Consider the following 18,999-nt stretch of genomic DNA (forward strand, 5'->3'; position numbering starts at 1 on the left):
ATATACATTTATACATATATGTAATAGAAAAATGTGTACAGGGAAGAATAGGGAGTGAATGGACAAGGAATTATTGTAGATTTGACTTATGAAAAATGCTTGACCTTAATAATTAAAGAAAAACATTTTTTGCATATCACTTTGACAAAATATTGACAGAAATTTGAAGGTTTGTTAATCTCAGGAGAGTGTGTTTGGAGGGAATGATGGCTGGGCTGGTTTGTACTGGGTGCGTTTTGTATGATTAGAAATCATACACACTTTGACTCAAGAATCTCATTTGCAACAACACTTTGTAAGCATACTTACAACAGTCAGCCAAATATATACAGAAACCTCATGATAGCAATGGCCCCAAACAGAAAACCTTGCACGTTTCCATGAACTAGGTGATTGGTTGAATAAATTACATTCTACAGTAGATTATCATGTTCTCTTTAAAAACAATGAGACAGTTCTATAAGTGCTGATATGAAAAACTGTTTCCAAAAACATTAGTTAGGCTTATATATACTTAAAAAAAAATGAATTCAGAAAGCTGTTGAGGGGAGCCGAGGTGGCTTAGTATCCAACATCGTTTAAGCATCCAACTTCAGCTCAGGTCATGATCTCGCGGTTCATGAGTTCGAGCCCCGCATCGGGCTCTGTGCTGACAGCTCAGAGCCTGGAGCCTGCTTCCGATTCTGTGTCTCCCTCTCTCTGCCCCTCCCCTGCTCACACTCTGTCTCTCTCTCTCTTCAAAAATAAAATAAACTTAAAAAAATTTTTTTTAAAAAAGAAAACAATTGAGATAATTTATCCTTTGGGAGAATGGCTGTATTCTTTCTGTACTTTTTAAATTTCCTAACCATGCATATATGTAATTACTTATAATATCGAGAGTTGTTATACGTACGAGTCTTGGGTCTATGGACCATTATCTGTGTTCTTTATACCTCTCTGTCTTAAAAAATAGCTATCATATGCTATTTAAAAATTTTTTAAAACAGAAAGTTAATTATGTATTTCTTCTTTTTTTCAAAGTACATTTATTTTGAGAGAGAATATATTTATTTATTTTGAGAGAGAGAATATATTTGTTTATTTTGAGAGAGAGAGAAAGCAGGCAAGCAGGGGAGGGGCAGAGAGGGAGGGAGGGAGAGAATCCCAAGCAGGCTGCGTGCTGTCAGCATGGAGATCATGACTGTGAGATCATGACCTGAGCCGAAATCAAGAGTCTGACGCCTAACTGACTGAGCCACCCGGGTGCTCCTATATTTATTCTTCTTAATGGTATCAAGTCATTGCTGAATTTGTGGCATGTTTTCTGTTTTGCACATTTAGTTTCAGCCGGAACTAGTTATGGAATCTTCCCACACCACACCCCTACTTCCATACTTGAAGAAATGATTATTTGTTCTAGAGAATGAGCTAGATGACTTGAATTGGTGGTCTTCTGAGTGTGCCCGACCTCTCTGGCTGTTTTAATCACCATCCTTTGAGTAGAGGTTGGCCTCCTGCAGACATTTGCCCCATTATAAAGATATATGATATTGGATTTCCGCACTTGGTCAGGGAACTTTCCATAATGATGCACTTTCTGGCACAAGAAATATTACATCATGAACTCTTTCAAAAGCGGTGATTTCTTTTCTTTAACTACAGTGGGGATCGAAACCTTTCCACCTGTGTTTTGTCTTTATGGCTTCAGGCCACATACACCCTCCTGACCGCATTTCGATGCCGTTTCCTTACAGGGAAGAATTGTGAAGAGCAGTTCAAAGAGCAAAGGAACCAAAGAGGCGAAAAGTTTGTTTTAGTTCAAAGCATTATAACTGGGAGTCTAAAAAAACCCGTCTTTAGTGTTAGGCTGGGTACCCCTACCTCCCTAACCTGCAGATTTTAGGTTTTTGTTCATGCATTATTGAGTGCCTAACCTGTTTGGTGTGTGGTTATAAACTCTTGTCTTTGTGGAATGATACGAGTGGAAGTCTACAGGAGAACATGATCCACCATAAAACCACGGAAGAATGAGGACAAAAAGAATAATCTGGGGGCGCCTGAGTGGCTCAGTTGGTTAAGCGTCTAACTTCGGCTCAGGTCACGATTTCATGGTTTGTGGGTTTGAGCCCCACATCGGGCTCTGTGCTGACAGCTTGGAGCCTGGAACCTGCTTCAGATTCTGTCTCTCTCTCTCTGCCCCTCCCCTACTCATGCTCTGTCTCTCTCTGTCTCTCAAAAATAAAACAATGTAAAAAAAAAAGAATAATCTGGTGATAATCGAGGATAATTCTTTTCTTTTTTTATTACTTATTTTGAGAGAGACAGAGATAGTGTGAGTAGGGGAGGGGTAGACAGAGGCAGAGAGAGAATCCCAAGCAAGCTCTGCGCTGTCAGAACAGAGCTCGATGCGGGGCTCAAATTCTTGAACCATGAGATCATGACCTAAGCTGAAACCAAGAGTCCCAAGAGTTGGTGCTTAACCGACTGAACCACCCAGTGCCCTGAGGATTTTCCTCTTAATTAGTTTTTCACTGGGCTGAACCTTGGGTATTTCATTCTCAAATAATTAAATTCCATGCATCCATGGTAATTCCTTTGTCTTTTTTGACTGAGGACGCAAAACTATGCGAATTACCGTGATTGTTACATGTGGCTCTTTTGTTGTCTGTGTCAGGAGATTTGGCTCCAGTAATCTGACTTTCAGAAATTTGTTCCAGTCTTAAGAAAGTAATTCAGGGGCACCTGGGTGGCTCAGTCGGTTGAGTGGCCGACTTTGGCTCAGGTCATGATCTCTCCGTCCGTGGGTTTGGGCCCCGCGTCGGGCTCTGTGCTGACAGCTCAGAGCCTGGAGCCTGCTTCAGATTCTGTGTCCCTCTCTCGCTCTGCCCCTCCCCTGCTCATGCTCTGTCTGTCTCTCCTTCTCTCTCAAGAATAAATAAACATTAAAAAAAAATAATGTGGACAAAAAAGAAAGGAACAGAAAACAAGCGTTTTGGGAAACGTACAAGGAGGTGACAGTCGCGGGTCCAGATGATGAACAAACCATGGACCCGTGGCTCAAATCAGTGTTCTCAGAGACGCTCAGTAAGGATGACAATAATCTCCTTTTTTTTTTTTAATTAAAAAAATTTTAAGTTTATTTATTTTTGAGAGAGAGAGAGAGCATGGTAGGGACAGAGAGAGAGGGAGAGAGAGAGAATCCCAAGCAGGCTCTGCACTGGAAGCATGGAGCTCCATGTGGGACTCGAACCCACAATCCAAGAGATCATGACCTGAACCGAAACCAAGAGTTGGACACCCAACTGACTGAGCCACCCAAAGCCTTGACAATGACCTCCTTTAAGGGAGGCCTGAGTGAGCAGCAACCCATCCTGCAGGCAAGGGGGCTATTACAATGCTTTGCCATTTATTCAAACTCTAATTTTTTTTTTCCCGACATCCTTCTTCAGGTCCTTTCTCTTGCTGAATTCTTTTGGCCATGTATCCTCTTCATGATTCTGACAGTGCTTCGTTTTCAAGAGCCTCCCAGACACAGAGACAATTGTGAGTGTTACTTTGGCTACACTTCTTGCATTATAGACCCTCTGGAGGAAGAAAATGCAGCTCTTTCCTCTGTTGTTTATAAACTGTGAATTCTGAGTGGAATGAACGCATAAGGTTCACTGTGATACCACAATAGCTATATTTCCGGGGTATGTGCCAGTAAGCATCAATTTATATTTTTTTCTGTTAAGAATCATAGTCACACATACCTGTTCCATCTAGCATATAGACTTATTCTTCTAACTAAACTGCCTTTGTGAGAATAGGTTTAGATGCTATTATAGATATATAAAGAGTAGAAGAAGAGGTAAAAGGTGACAGATACACTTTAGTCTATCAACAAGATAGTGATGGCATTGGTGGTTATGGTGGTGTGGATGGTGCTGGTGATGATGGTGATGATGACGATGATGATAGTGACAGTGATGACAGCTATCATGGTGTCATAGTGATGACGATGGTGATGATGTTGTTGGTGGCAAAGATAGTGATGTTGCTGCTGCTGATGGTGATGATGATGATGGTGACGATGGTGACGAGGATGGTGATGGTAGTGATGACGGTGATGGTGATGATAGTGATGAAGGTGGTGATAGTGATAATGGTGATGATGTTATTTTTGGTGGAGGTAGTGATGATGTTGGTGATGGTGATAATGGTGGTGATGATGGTAATGATAATGGTGATGATGGTGATGATGATGATGATGGCAATGGGGACGGTGATGGTGGTGATGATGGTGATGGTGATGATGGTGGTAATGGTGATGATGATGATGGTGATGATGATGATGGTGATGACGGTGGTGATGGTGGTGATGATGGTGGTGGTGATGATGATGGTGATGGTGATGATGGTGGTGGTGATGGTGATGATGGTGGTGGTGGTGATGGTGGTGATGGTGGTGATGGTGATGATGGTGATGATGGTGGTGGTGATGGTGATGGTGGTGATGATGATGGTGATGATGGTGGTGGTGATGGTGGTGGTGATGGTGGTGATGGTGATAATGGTAGTGATGATGGTAATGATGATAGTGATGATGGTGATGATGATGATGGTGATGGCAATAGGGATGGTGACCGTGGTGGTGATGGTGATGGTGATGATAGTGATGGTGATGATAGTGATGATGGTGGTGGTAATGGTGGTGGTGATGATGGTGGTGATGGTGGTGGTGATGATCGTGGTGATGGTGATAAGGATGGTGATGGTAGAGATGATGGTGATGGTGATGGTGGTGATGGTGATAATGGTAGTGATGATGGTAATGATGATGGTGATGATGGTGATGATGATGATGGCAATGGGGATGGTGACAGTAGTGATGATGGTGATGGTGATGAGGGTGATGGTGATGATAGTGATGATGGTGGTGGTAATGGTGGTGGTGGTGATGGTGGTGATGATGGTGGTGATGATGGTGGTGATGATGGTGGTGATGATCGTGGTGATGGTGATAAAGATGGTGATGGTAGTGATGATGGTGATGGTGATGATAGTGACGATGATGATGATAGTGATGATGATGATGATGTTATTGTTGGTGGAGATAGTGATGATGGTGATGATGGTGGTGGTGATGGTAGTGGTGGTGATGGTGGTGGTGATGATGATGGTGGTGATGGTGGTAGTGGTGATGATGGTGATGGCGATGATGATGGTGGTGATGGTGGTGACGATGGTGGTGGTGATGGTGGTGGCGATGGTGGTGGCGATGATGGTGGCGATGGTGGTGGTGATGGTGGTGATGGTGGTGATGGTGATAATGGTAGTGATGATGGTAATGATGATAGTGATGATGGTGATGATGATGATGATGATGGCAATAGGGATGGTGACCGTGGTGGTGATGGTGATGGTGATGATAGTGATGATGGTGGTGGTAATGGTGGTGGTGATGATGGTGGTGATGGTGGTGGTGATGATCGTGGTGATGGTGATAAGGATGGTGATGGTAGTGATGATGGTGATGGTGATGATAGTGACGATGATGATGATGTTATTGTTGGTGGAGATAGTGATGATGTTGATGATGATGGTGGTGATGGTGATAATGGTAGTGATGATGGTAATGATGATGGTGATGATGGTGATGATGATGATGGCAATGGGGATGGTGACAGTGGTGATGATGGTGATGGTGGTGAGGGTGATGGTGATGATAGTGATGATGGTCGTGGTAATGGTGGTGGTGGTGATGGTGGTGATGATGGTGGTGATGATGGTGGTGATGATCGTGGTGATGGTGATAAAGATGGTGATGGTAGTGATGATGGTGATGGTGATGGTGGTGATGGTGATAATGGTAGTGATGATGGTAATGATGATGGTGATGATGGTGATGATGATGATGGCAATGGGGATGGTGACAGTGGTGATGATGGTGATGGTGATGGTGGTGGTGATGGTAGTGGTGGTGATGGTGGTGATGGTGGTGGCGATGGTGGCGGTGATGATGGTGGCGATGGTGGCGATGGTGGTGATGGTGGTGATGGTGGTGATGATGGTGGTGGTGATGGTGGTGGTGATGGTGGTGATGGTGATAATGGTAGTGATGATGGTAATGATGATAGTGATGATGGTGATGATGATGATGATGATGATGATGGCAATAAGGATGGTGACCGTGGTGGTGATGGTGATGGTGATGATAGTGATGATGGTGGTGGTAATGGTGGTGGTGATGATGGTGGTGATGGTGGTGGTGATGATCGTGGTGATGGTGATAAGGATGGTGATGGTAGAGATGATGGTGATGGTGATGGTGGTGATGGTGATAATGGTAGTGATGATGGTAATGATGATGGTGATGATGGTGATGATGATGATGGCAATGGGGATGGTGACAGTAGTGATGATGGTGATGGTGGTGAGGGTGATGGTGATGATAGTGATGATGGTGGTGGTAATGGTGGTGGTGGTGATGGTGGTGATGATGGTGGTGATGATCGTGGTGATGGTGATAAAGATGGTGATGGTAGTGATGATGGTGATGGTGATGATAGTGATGATGATGATGATAGTGATGATGATGATGTTATTGTTGGTGGAGATAATGATGATGTTGATGATGATGGTGGTGATGGTGATAATGGTGGTGATGATGGTAATGATGATGGTGATGATGGTGATGATGGTGATGATGGTGATGATGATGAAGATGATGATGATGGCAATGGGGATGGTGACAGTGGTGATGATGGCGATGATGATGGTGATAATGATGGTGATGGTGATGATGGTGGTGGTGGTGATGGTGGTGATGATGGTGATGATGATGGTGATGATGATGGCAATGATGGTGGTGATGCACTGATAAATCATTACTGGTTAAGTTCCTCTGCTCCAGGATCTTTATCAGAAAGACCCTTTTTTTCATTTGGTTTGAAATCTCAACAGCATTACTGCTTGAGAAATGATGGCCTGTTTTGTTTCTATCAGATTTATGCCACTAGAAATGTGGATAATGTGGTTAGTTCTGAAAAAGTTACATGAATAAAAGATTATTAAAGGATGGGTCTTATCTAAAATAGTGTGTCACTATCCGAAATAATTAATGTATTTATTCTTTTGGCAAATATGTGTTGAGTGCCTGCTGGGTCCAAGACCTTGCTGAAGACAGACTAGTGGACAAGATATTTTCCCTGTCCTTCTAGAGCTTGCTGTCATGTCAGACTATTTCAATATGGTGGGGAAAATGTCATGATGGGGTTCTGCAGGGGGGCCATGTGTGCTCATAAGAGAGGTGGCCAGTCCATGTTAGGGAAAGGCTACTGGGGCCCGACATGTGAGACTTCGTGGGACTACAGGTGTGCAGGAGAGGAATGATCTGGGTGGCACAGACACCATGGCAGGAAAAGAAATAAAATGAGTTCTTTATGATTGAAGAGAAGGGGTGTGGCTGGACCTAGTGCACTGGGTCTTGTGTTCGCTAAGAACTCCATTTGCCCCTGTGGCTTGAGAGACTACTTGTTCATTTTTCATTCATTCATTCATTCGCTCCACCAATGGTTCATTCAATGATTCATTCATCCAACGTTTAGTGACTGTCTTCTATGTGCAAAGCATTGTGCTGAGCCCTGGGGGTAGTGAGTCTCCACGTCCTGAGAGTGTGATCATTTCCCAGACCAAACTAGGCTTGCATGGAGAGCCTTTCACCAAGACTTTATGAGCTACCTCACGTTAGATCAGTAACTTCCAAGTTGCCTGCGGTCATCAGCATCTCAACCGCTGCCATCCGTCCATCGGGGGCGTGGAGGGCTCTAGGCATGGGGCACAGATGAACTCCATTCGATCGAGTCAGGGGCATTGTTGCAGCAAAGTCTTCCTGAAAACCCTTGGATCCTATCCGTTTTGTCTAAACTTCTTTGCGTTATATGGTCTTTAACAACTACGCGTATACATTTAAGAATCCAAGGTGTATTCGATTGAAAATTTTGCCCAAACTAAAAAACTGCTAAATCTTTGTATGAGATGAGAAGAAGGATCTATCTTATTCTTCCCGCCCACAGCTGGTTTACAGAGGACTGTGTGCATGGCATGGCTGTGTAAGGGGGGTTTTGCCCCTCCGGGAGCTGGGAGGGAGTGAGTCCTGCGGCTCTCAGGCTGGGCAGGGCCATTCTGCCCTGAAGCATGAGTACAGACCCACGGAAAGGTGTTCCATATGAAGGCTTTCTTCCTTTCCTCTCTCTCTTTTGTTTGAGTGCTCAGACCTCTTTTAACTGAATAAGAGGATTAAAAATATAATAACATCATATTTGACACTACTCTTCTGACCAAATAGGTATTCTGTTATATGGACGCACTTCTCCCTTGAATCTACACTTAGGTTTTTTGCAACCTCGGGATCTGCCCAGCCGAGGCGTTTTCCCCTTTGTCCAAGGCCTTCTTTGCAACACGGGGTCGACCTGCCGGAACCAGAGCTATGAGGGAGCCACGGAGCACCATTCTCGGTAAGAGAGACACAAGCATCCTTTTCAGAATTCATGGGAACGAGCTTTTATGCTTTTAGTAAAGCCTAACAGTTTGGGAGAGGTCGGAGATCATAAACAGCACAGAGTCTAGAGTTACAGCAGCATCTGTTTTGTTTGTTTTTAAAGTTTGTTTATTTTGAGAAAGAGAGAGAGAGAGAAAACAGGGAAGGGGCAGAGAGAGAGGGGGAGACAGAGAATTCCAAGCAGGTTCTGTGCTGTCAGCACAGAGCCTCACTCGGGGCTCAAACTCATGAACCGTGAGATCATGACCCGTGGCGAGATCAAGAGTCGGACGCTTAACCAACTTAGCCACCCGGGTGCTCCAAGAACATCAGTTTTGTTAAATGCAGACTCACTTGATAATGTTTCCAGCTAACGGCTGGTTTGGGTAGGGGGTCTTTCCTCTTTCCATGGCTGTTCTTGGAACCACAAAGTGACTGCTGATTAGCAAACGTCATTTGAGTATAACAGTTTGGTTTCTGTAGGTTAAAAGTCTGACTTCAGAATCGCTTGTGTGGCTCTGGCCACCCTGGTGGCTGCCTGGCAAAGCGGGGGGCGGGGAGGGGGTCTGACGGCATCGAAGACTGCACAGAGAAAGAGCAGATGTGCTTCCTGTGGGAAGAGTCAGAATCAAGGGGGTTTGACTTCGAGGGTTCTGAATGTTCTGGAAGCTTCTCTTTCCTGGCATTGAAGGATCTAAGACACTTGGATGTAAAGCATGTTAAAATATCTGATCTTCATCTTTCAAGTCTCAGTTGCAGGAAGAGAACGGAAAGTTTATAGATAATCTTGGACACGTCCGGTACGATGTTTATCAGTGGTGTTTGCATTTTTAACAATTTTTTTAATGTTTTTATTTATTTTTGAGACAGAGAGACAGAGCACGAGCAGGGGAGGGCAGAGAGAGAAGGAGATACAGAATCTGAAGCAGGCTCCAGGCTCTGAGCTGTCAGCACAGAGCCTGATGCGGGGCTCGAACTCACGAACTGTGAGATTATGACCTGAGCCGAAGTCGGATGCTTAACCGACTGAGCCACCCAGGCACCCCTACATTTTTTTTTTTTTTGATATAAAAGCATGGTATAGAGAAAATCATTTGGAAACTGTCCGAACTCATAACCCTGAAATAGTTGATGGTCCTTTTGTGCGTGTGGAAAATGTATAAAAAAGCCTCTTTCTGGGAAGGTTGGGGGTTTGGGTGTGCAGGCATCTCCACCCCACGGCTTACCCACTCCTCCCTCACTCAGAACAGACGTTGAAGTACAAAAAGTTGGGCTTTGCCCCCAGTCCACACTGGCCCTGTCGCTGTTCAGTTCTGTGTGTCTGTGCAGATTTCTCAACCTCTCTGAACCTCAGGGTCTCGCTTACCCCCCTCCAGCGTCATGAGTTAGGAAGGCAAAATCTGAGAGACGTCTAGTTGCAGGGGGTACTGAGGACAGACAAGGGGCAGGAAGAGCACCTAGCTCAACTCCCGTCTCCACCTGGACCCCCGACGGCTGGCTGTGCTTCTGGCTTGTTTTCAGATCGGTTCAGATGTGAACTGACTGCACCCTCAGAGCCATGCAGAGACTCCCTTCTGATCATCTCGGTTTACAAACATCTGTGAGCAGAAGTTTCCATATTCGGTCTCCTCAAACATTATGATGGTTGATTTCATGTGTGCATTTCTGTGCCCTTTGTAATTCCCCAGGGAAAGTTCACTTCGGGCAGGAAGCCCACGTTTCATCTGATCTGGGTTCTGAGTATGAAAATCGGCTTCCTTATTCCTGGCTCTGCGGGGAGCTTGGCTCTAACCATTGGATCTCGGAGCTGAGATGGGTCATTACTGAAAGCAGATAAAGCGGATGTTCTCACGCAGTGTGAGGAATCGGTCCTGTATTTTTATGGCAAAGCCACGGCACCAGAGTCACCATTTGTGATGCCCGTGTGCGACCCCTCGTCCCTTTCTCGGGGGACGCTGCCCATGCCAGGGTTCCCTGCACTCTGGTGACGGGTGCTGTGCTCTCCCACTGTCGTCACGGTGCTACCGTGAGCCTTGTGATGTTTCCTGGTTCTCACATCCGCCCCAGCTCTTGAGGATCACCTCACTTCCTACCTGCTTCGCTGCCGCTGCAGCTGGCTTCTGGGTTTGCAGCTCGCCCCTTGCACATGCGTGGCTTCTCAGCTCTGCAGCCATTCCACACTTCTCTCCATTCCAAGTCCTTTGCAAGTAGTTGGATCCCCATTCACCACCTGGGGCAGCTAAGAGCTCCATCCTTTTTTTTTTTTTTTAAATTTTTTTAAACATTTTATTTATTTTTGAGACAGGGAGAGACAGAGCATGAACAGGGGGGGTCAGAGAGAGGGAGACACAGAATCTGAAACAGGCTCCAGGCTCTGCACTGTCAGCACAGAGCCCGACGCGGGGCTCGAACTCATGGACCGTGAGATTATGACCTGAGCCGAAGTCGGCTGCTTAACCGACTGAGCCACCCAGGCGCCCCCATCCTTGTTTCTTAAACTTTGAAAAATTTTTTTCTAAGTTTATTTACTTATTTTGAGAGAGAGAGAGAGCGCAAGCAGGGGAGGGGCAGAGAGAGGGAGACAGAATCCCAAGCAGGCTCCGTGCTGTCAGTGCACAGCCCGATGTGGGGCTCGAACTCGCGAACCGTGAGCTTATGACCTGAGCTGAAACCAGGAGTCAGAGGCTTAGCCAACTGCCCAACCCAGGTGCCCCCATCCTTGTTGCTTACAAGGAGGATTCTGTCTGTGCTCCTGGCCCCGTCCCCACCCCTGGACGCCTTCTACGTTGATACACCTCTAGCCCCTTCCCCAGCCTGTTCAACTTTTCTCTTTATGCTGTCTCACCTCCAGACCCTCGGTAGTACCAGGGTCCCCCTCCCTGGGAAACACTGGCCCCGTGGAATGCATAATTAGGAGTCGGTCCTTTGGGACTCTCTTCCTGCCTGGACTTTTTCTAACAGACCAGGGTTTCCTATGGTTGATCCTGTGTCTGTCTCCTGGTGTCTCCCCCCACACCCCTCATGGCCTTGGAAAAGAAGGAGGCACCGGCAGGGTGTTCAGAGATGGACTCATCAGGACCCCCGTTTCTGGTGACATTGACATCTTCCCTCGCACACCCAGCTGGCTGGCAGGCTCTGGCCTGCGTGCTGGCGGAGGGCCCTGCATTTTCTCGTTTTCTCTCTTGGGCTTCAGGCCCTGATTTCACCTTCTTCTTTGTATTCAGGCCCCTCCTTTCCCCTTCATAGTTTTCTCTCTAAGGAGCCATGGAGGAAAGACGACTCCACGGGGTCCTGAGGGGTCTTTCTAGACCCCTTTCAGGAGCTTAGCCAAGAGAGGCTCAGCGGCCGCAAGGGATGTACAGCAGGGGGCACCAGCCTCCAGCCCACGGCATCCCTTTCTGCTCCCAGGAACTGCTTCCCATGAGACTATCACCCCTATGTCCCCGTGTACCCTCACACTGCTTTCTGGGGCTGGTCTCTCCTGTGAGCACTCTCTGTGCCCGGCTGATGCCTCTCGGGGGAAATCGAGAACATGGGTAGTCAGGTGTATTCTGCCAGTTTTTATTTGTAGATTTCTCCTTGTTTTATTTTTACACCCTAGTTTTCCCTTTCACACGTAACTATTGCGTTCATCTGGGCTTTATGTCTATGGGTGGGGTACAATGATCCAATCACACTTTTCCCCCCATTTGGATAACTCCACGGATATGCGGTGGATCTCGGACAGACATCGCGCTTTCCTCGGCCCCCGGGTCGGCTCCGGACGTCTCTGTCTGTTCCGGAGACCCATCAAGCCACCCCCGACTGCACCTCGCTGGCTTTCTTCCTAGACCTTTCCGGTGTCTTGTGTCTGATAGGGCAAACCCTCCTACCTCGCTTTCCTCCTACAGGGAAGTCTATACATTTTACAAACTTGTCAAGGTGGGTGAGAATATTCTGTTGGGGGTTCGATTGGTGTCACATGGAATCCCGCAATCACTATGCGACGTATGGTGTAGTTAGGTTTTCAGCGTCTCAGCACAGGGTAGTGAGACTGTCCCGTGAAGGCCACGGACACCATTCTTCACACCTTTTCCCAGCTACTGTGTTATTTTTTTGTTGCTATCACAAATGGTATCTTTTTAGAAGTTATACCACGTCACTGATTTTTCCTTCCTCAGGTAACAGAAATACAATTAACGGTCAAAACCAACTTTATTGATCTATACAATAATCGATGACAAGTAAATGCATGGTGAGCCTTGATATGTTTGTTTACCTAGGCAAACACTGCCGTGATGGAATATTCCATTCTTTCCCTGTGCCCCCTCCCAGCCTACCCCACCCCAGGAACAAATTACCTGCTTACTGCCATCTGGATGAGATTTAGATTTCTCTTTTTACATTTTTTTTAAGTTTATTTATTTTGAGAGAGAGTGAGCCCAAGTGGGGAAGGGACAGAGAAAAGAGGGAGACACAGAATCCCAAGCAGGCTCCGGGCTCCGAGCTGTCAGCACAGAGCCCGATGCGGGGCTCGAACCCATGAACCGCGAGATCGTGACCTGAGCAGAAGTTGGGACACGCTTAACCGTCTGAGTCACCCACCCAGGCACCCCTAGATTTGTCTTTTACAGAACTTCGTGTACGAGATACACCTTTGGTGTCTGAAGCCAAATGTTTCCAGATTTATGCGTGTGTTGTATGTACCAGTAACTCACTCCTTTTTCACTTGCCAAGTGGTACTCTCACGCCATGGAGGCGCACACACAAGTTGGGTTTCAGCTTCACCCAGTCATAAATCAAGGGCAACATAGTCATAAGGCAGGTTCAGGATCCCCCAATGAGGGACATTCCCCCATGTGATGCACCTGGCTCCTTACCCGGGCCACTGACCAGAGCAGGAGACCAGCCACACAGCACGCAGGAGCCTGGTGGCTATTTCCAGTTTTGACTATGTAGGAGAAAAGCTGCTGTAGGTGTTAAGACAATGTCTTTATACAGAGTGCAGCTGTTGGGATGAGTGTTTAGTGAGTCTTAGTTTATAATCAACTTCTGGACTGTTTTCCAAAGCGTATGTACAATCTGGGGGCTCCAAGGACTCCCCTTCTTGCCAGCACGTGGGGTTTTGGGGTCTCCTTACTTTGGCCGTTCTCCTGGTGGAGTCGTGTTATCTGAGGTATTTTTCATGTATTTCTCTAGCCATGAAGGATGTTGTAGTACCGGGATTTGTACGGAGTAGATATGTGGTCACCTGAATGAATATCTATTCCTCACTTGTGTTTGGTCATCAACCCGTTTCCGGCTGTCAGCGCCCAACCCCCTAGAATTTTCCGAGTGCTCCGGGCTGTAAAGGTGTCTTGTGTTATGTTAATGAAGGCGACTCTTGGACCCCTCCCCAGGGCTGGGGGGTGGGTACTGGTTGCCCGGGGAAGCAACCTTTGGGATTAGAGGTTAGAACTTTCCTGCCCACCCCCCTATCCCGGGGGGGGGGGGGGGGGGCGAGGGGCTGGAGGTTAAATCAGCCAATGGCCCCTGATCTAATCGAAGGCGCCTTCATTAGGAGATCTTCTTACAAAACCCAAAAGGCCCAGGGGTTCAGAGAGCTTCCGGGTCAGTGATCACGTGGAGATGGGCGAGCCCTGGTACCTGGGGGGGCAGGGCGCTCCATGCCCCATCCCCAGACCTGGGTCTGAGCCTCTCTTCCAGATGACTGTTGGTTCGTATCCCCGGTCACCATCCTTTAATAAACAGGTAAACGTAAGTGTTTCCCTGAGTTCTGGGAGTCATCCTCGCAATTTACGTTTTTTTAAAATTTATTTTAAGTAATCTCTATACCCAACGTGGGGCTCGAACTCACAACCCCGAGTTAAGAGTCACCCAGGCGCCCCCATCCTGGGCAATTAATCAAAGCTAAGAAGGATGCTGTTGGAGCCTCCAATCTGTAGCAGGGAGGTGGGGAGCACAGGTGACAATAGCTATAAGCTGGCGACTGGAAGCTCAAGTGGGGGAGGGGCAGTGCTGGGGGACTGAGCCCTTCTCCTGCGGGGTCTGACGCCGTCTCCGGGTGGATGGTGTCAGAGGTCCGTTGAATTTTTGGACACTCTGCTGGTGTCCGAGAATTGCCTGGTGTTGCCAGGGGGTAGGGGGACCTGCCCCACGTTGGAATTGGGTCCGGAACCGTAAAAGAGAGGGTGAGTGTCTTTTCGTGTGTTTATTGGCCATTTGAACCGGGTGTGTGTGTGTGTGTGTGTGTGTGTGCGCGCGCGCGCGCGTGTTTGGTCAACTCTTTTTATTACAATTAATCGCTACATTTTAATCTTTGTTTTTGTTGAATCCTTAGAGTTTTTTACGTATTCTGATTACAAGTCTTTTATCAGAAAGACATATGGGGAATATCTTCTTCCAGTTTCTGAGCTGTTTTCTGAAAGGAAGCGGGTTTCTTTCTTTTTTTTTTTTTTTCATTCAAACAGAAACGTTTACTTCATTGGAGATCGCAAAGATCCTCAGGAAGGAAAGAAGATTTTCTCCTTCTTTTAGAAGTTTTGTGGTTACATCTGTGGTTTAGGCACACAATCCATTCTGAGTACATTTTTGTACGTGATGTGGGGCAAGTGTTGAGGTTTATCTTCTGATGGGTGTTGAGTTGTGCTCATATCATTTGTTGGAGACCGTCCTACGCCCATTAAACTATGTTGGTGCCTTTGTTGCAAACCAGGTGTTCCGATAAAAATATGTAGTTGTGTTCTTGCACATCTTATTTCAGTGTATGATTTCTCTTTGGCAAATAGTCTCAGTAACTATTGCTTTAGAGAAAGTCTCGAAATCAGGTGGTATAAGACCTTCGCCTTCGTTTTGTTTTCCAAAATTATTTTAGTTCTTTTGAATTTCTTTTTTTTTTTTTTAAAGGGAACAACTCTTTTATTTATTTATTTATTTATTTATTTATTTATTTATTTATTTATTTTTGGGACAGAGAGAGACAGAGCATGAACGGGGGAGGGGCAGAGAGAGAGGGAGACACAGAATCGGAAACAGGCTCCAGGTTCCAGGCTCCGAGTCATCAGCCCAGAGCCTGACGCGGGGCTCGAACTCACGGACCGCGAGATCGTGACCTGGCTGAAGTCGACGCTTAACCGACTGTGCCACCCAGGCGCCCCAGTTCTTTTGAATTTCTGTGTGAACTTTAAAATCAGCGTGTTTGTTCTTTGTAAAAATATTGTTATTATTTTTTAAATGTTTATTTATTTTCGAGAGAGAGTGTGAGCAGGGGGAGGGGCAGAGAGAGAGGGAGACACAGAATCCGAAGCAGGCTCCAGGCTCTGAGCAGTCAGCACAGAGCCCGATGTGGGGCTCGAACTCATGAACCATGAGATCATGACCTGAGCCAAAGTCAGATGCTTAACCAACTGAGCTGCCCAGGCACACCTCTTTTTTTTTTTTTTTTTTTTTTTAAGTGTTTATTTTTGAAAGAGAGAGGAGAGCATGAGCGGGGGAGGGACAGAGAGAGGGAGACAGAGGATCTGAAGTGGGTTCTGCGCTGACAGCAGTGAGCCTGATGCGGGGCTGGAACTCACCGAGAGATCAAGACCTGAGCCAAAGTTGGATGCTCAACCGACTGAGCCACTCAGGTGCCCCTCAGCTGGTTTATTTTTACAAAAAACCTCCTGGGATTTTGCTTGGAATTACCTTAAAACAAAGCAAAACAAAGCCTTGGTTCTTAGTCTATTCACAGACTTGTGCAACCATTACTATAGTCAATTTTAGGATGTTTTTTGTTACTCCAAAAAAAATGCCCACCTGTATCCATTAGCATTTACTCCTCATCTCTCCCCCCCCCCCCCAGCTCCCCCCACTCTTGTAGCCTAGACATCCACTAACCGGCTTTCTGTCTCTGGGCTTTTGACTGTTCTGGGCCTCTCAGAGGATTCGGCAACTCGCAGGTGTTTTTGTAACTGGCTTCTTTCACTCGGCACAGGGTCTTGAAGGTTGGTCCCAGGTGGCGGGTGTGAGTACTCCATTCATGTGTATTGCTGGCCAGATTCCACCGTGCGGCTCTCCTACGTTTCGTTTCTCTGTCCCTCGGCGGATGGTCATTGGAGTCGCTTCTACACTTTGGCAATTACGAATAACGCCGCTACGGACATGCATACGCGGTTTTTTTCTGTGGACTTATGTCTTCCTTTCTTTTGGGGATATGCTAGGTCGTATGGTGACTTTGTGTTGAATGTTTCGAGAAATGGTCGCTGTTTTCCCAGAATGGCTGTACCATGTTATCCTGCCACCAACGCTGTATGAGGGTCTGCTGGTCCATAGCCTCACCGGTGCTTAGGGCTTTTAGAGCATAGCCATCCAGGTGGGCGCAAAGTGGTGTCTCATTGTGGTTTCGATTTACATTTCCCTGATGGTTAATGACGTTGGCCACCCTTTCACTGCTCACTGGCCATTTGTGTATCTTCTTTGGTGAAATGTCTGTTCAGATCCTTTGCCCTATTTATTTATATCATTTTTTAAGATGTTTATTTATTTTTGAGAGAGAGAGAGAGAGAGACAGCGCCAGCAGGGGAGGGGCAGAGAGAGAGGGAGACACAGAATCCGAAGCAGGCTCCAGGCTCTGAGCTGTCAGCCCAGAGCCCCAACCAGGGATCAAACTCATGAGCAGTGAGATCATGACCTGAGTCAAAGTCGGATGCTCAACCGACTGAGGCACCCAGGCACCCCATTATTTTTTAATGTTCGTTTTTGAGAGAGAGAGAAAGATAGGGACCGACAGTCTGAGAAAGAGAACTCATGAACCGTGAGATCATGACCTGAGCCGAAGCTTGATGCTTAACCGACAGAGCCCCCCAGGCGACCCACATTTGCCCATTTATAATCGGGTTATCAGTCGTTTTGTTATTGAGTTGTGAGAGTCTGGACACAAGCTCTGTACCAGAGACATATGATTTGCACATATTTCCCCCACCCCCATTTTGTTGGTCGTTTTTCCACTTGGTTCATTGTATCCTTTGGAACATACTGTGTTTAATTGTGATGAAGTCCCACTCATCCATTTTTTCTCATGTTCCCTGCACTTTTGGTGTCCTATCTAAAAGGCGTTGTCTGACCCATGACCATGAAGATTTACTCCTTGTTTCATTCGGATAACTTTTTAGTTTCAGCTGCTAAGTTTTGGTCTATGATCCATTTTGAGTTGGCCTTTGTGTATGGTGTGAGGAAGGACTCTGACTTCATTCTTGTGCGTGTGGATGGCAGTTATCTCAGGGGACTGCATTTAATGTATAGATTAGTCGAGAAAGAACTGAGATTTTAACAACATGGAGCCTTCCAATCCATGAGCATCATATAATGTCTCCACTGATTTAAGTTTTCTAGAATTTCTCTCAGGAATGTTTTGGTAGTTTTCAGTTTTATGTACATTTTGTTAAATGTATTCCTAAGTAGTTCATGTTTTTTGGTATTGCTTACAATTTTTTAAAAATATGGACAACCATTGCTGTGGCTTTTTAATATAACCTTTAGGATTTTTTACATACATGATCATACCATCTGTAAATAGTTTTACTTCTTGTTTTCCTTGCCTAGATGCTTTTTCTTTCTTTTATTTAGAGTTTAATGTGTTCTTAATCTACTTAAAAAAATTTATTTTAGAGACACAGGAAGCAGGGGAGAGGGGCAGAGGGAGAGAGAGAGAATCCTAAGCGGCTCCAAGGTCAGCATGGAACCCTGAGATCATGACCTGAGCCAAAATCAAGAGTTGGATGCCTAATTTACTGCACCACCCAGGCTCCCCTTAATCTACTTTCTTTATGACCAACCTGAGATTATTGCTTTTAGACCTTTTCTAATGTAAAGATTAAAAGCTTCATATTTCTTCCTGGACACTGCTTTCAGCTATCAGAAATTTCGATATGTATTTTCATTTGCATTAAGTTCAAAATATTAATTGATTGGCACTGTGGTTTCTTCTTTGACTCATGGGTTATATGTAGGTTACATGCTTAATTTCTAAGTGTTTGAAGATTTTCCTTAGATCTTCTTTATTGCTAATACACGTATAATTCCACTGTGGTCCGAGAACTCTGCGTGATTTAGGTCTTTTTAACTTTGTTGAAGCTCATTTTATGGCTCTGGTATATGGTCTCCTTTGATGAATATTTAACATGAAACCAAGAAAATGATTTGCCTTCTGCTGGTGGGTGGGATTTGTTCAAATCTTCAACATCTTTACTGATATCCTGTCTCCTTGTTCTATAAATTGTCGAGAAAGCAACTGAAATCTCCAATCATAATTGTGGAATTTTCTATTTTTCTTTTCAGTTCTCTTGGTCTTTGCTCTGTTTACTTTGAAGCTCTGATGTTGGTGCATAGAGGCTTTCAAATTGTTATATTTTCTTCATGGACCCATTTATCATGACCTAATGGTGCCGTACGATTACATCTCTTATGCATGTAGTGTATTTTATTATATATGCAACAAATAGTATACATAATACACATTGTGTTGTATAATGATATGT

At 45.7% G+C, this 18,999-nt stretch overlaps 1 protein-coding gene across 1 annotated transcript in view; it reads left to right on the forward strand.

The window, feature by feature from the left end:
• The window catches only part of ABCA13 (ATP binding cassette subfamily A member 13), a 396,309-nt gene that overhangs the window by 20,136 nt on the left and 357,174 nt on the right, over nt 1-18,999 (forward strand). The window contains exons 2-3 of the mRNA XM_019450998.2: nt 3,432-3,525; nt 8,357-8,480. Of these exons, the coding sequence (XP_019306543.2) occupies nt 3,432-3,525; nt 8,357-8,480 (218 nt within the window). The remainder of the gene's footprint in view (nt 1-3,431; nt 3,526-8,356; nt 8,481-18,999) is intronic.

This window comes from Panthera pardus, unplaced genomic scaffold (genome assembly GCF_024362965.1).
Source record: "Panthera pardus isolate Hobbes unplaced genomic scaffold, ASM2436296v1 HiC_scaffold_8, whole genome shotgun sequence".
NCBI lineage: Eukaryota > Metazoa > Chordata > Mammalia > Carnivora > Felidae > Panthera > Panthera pardus.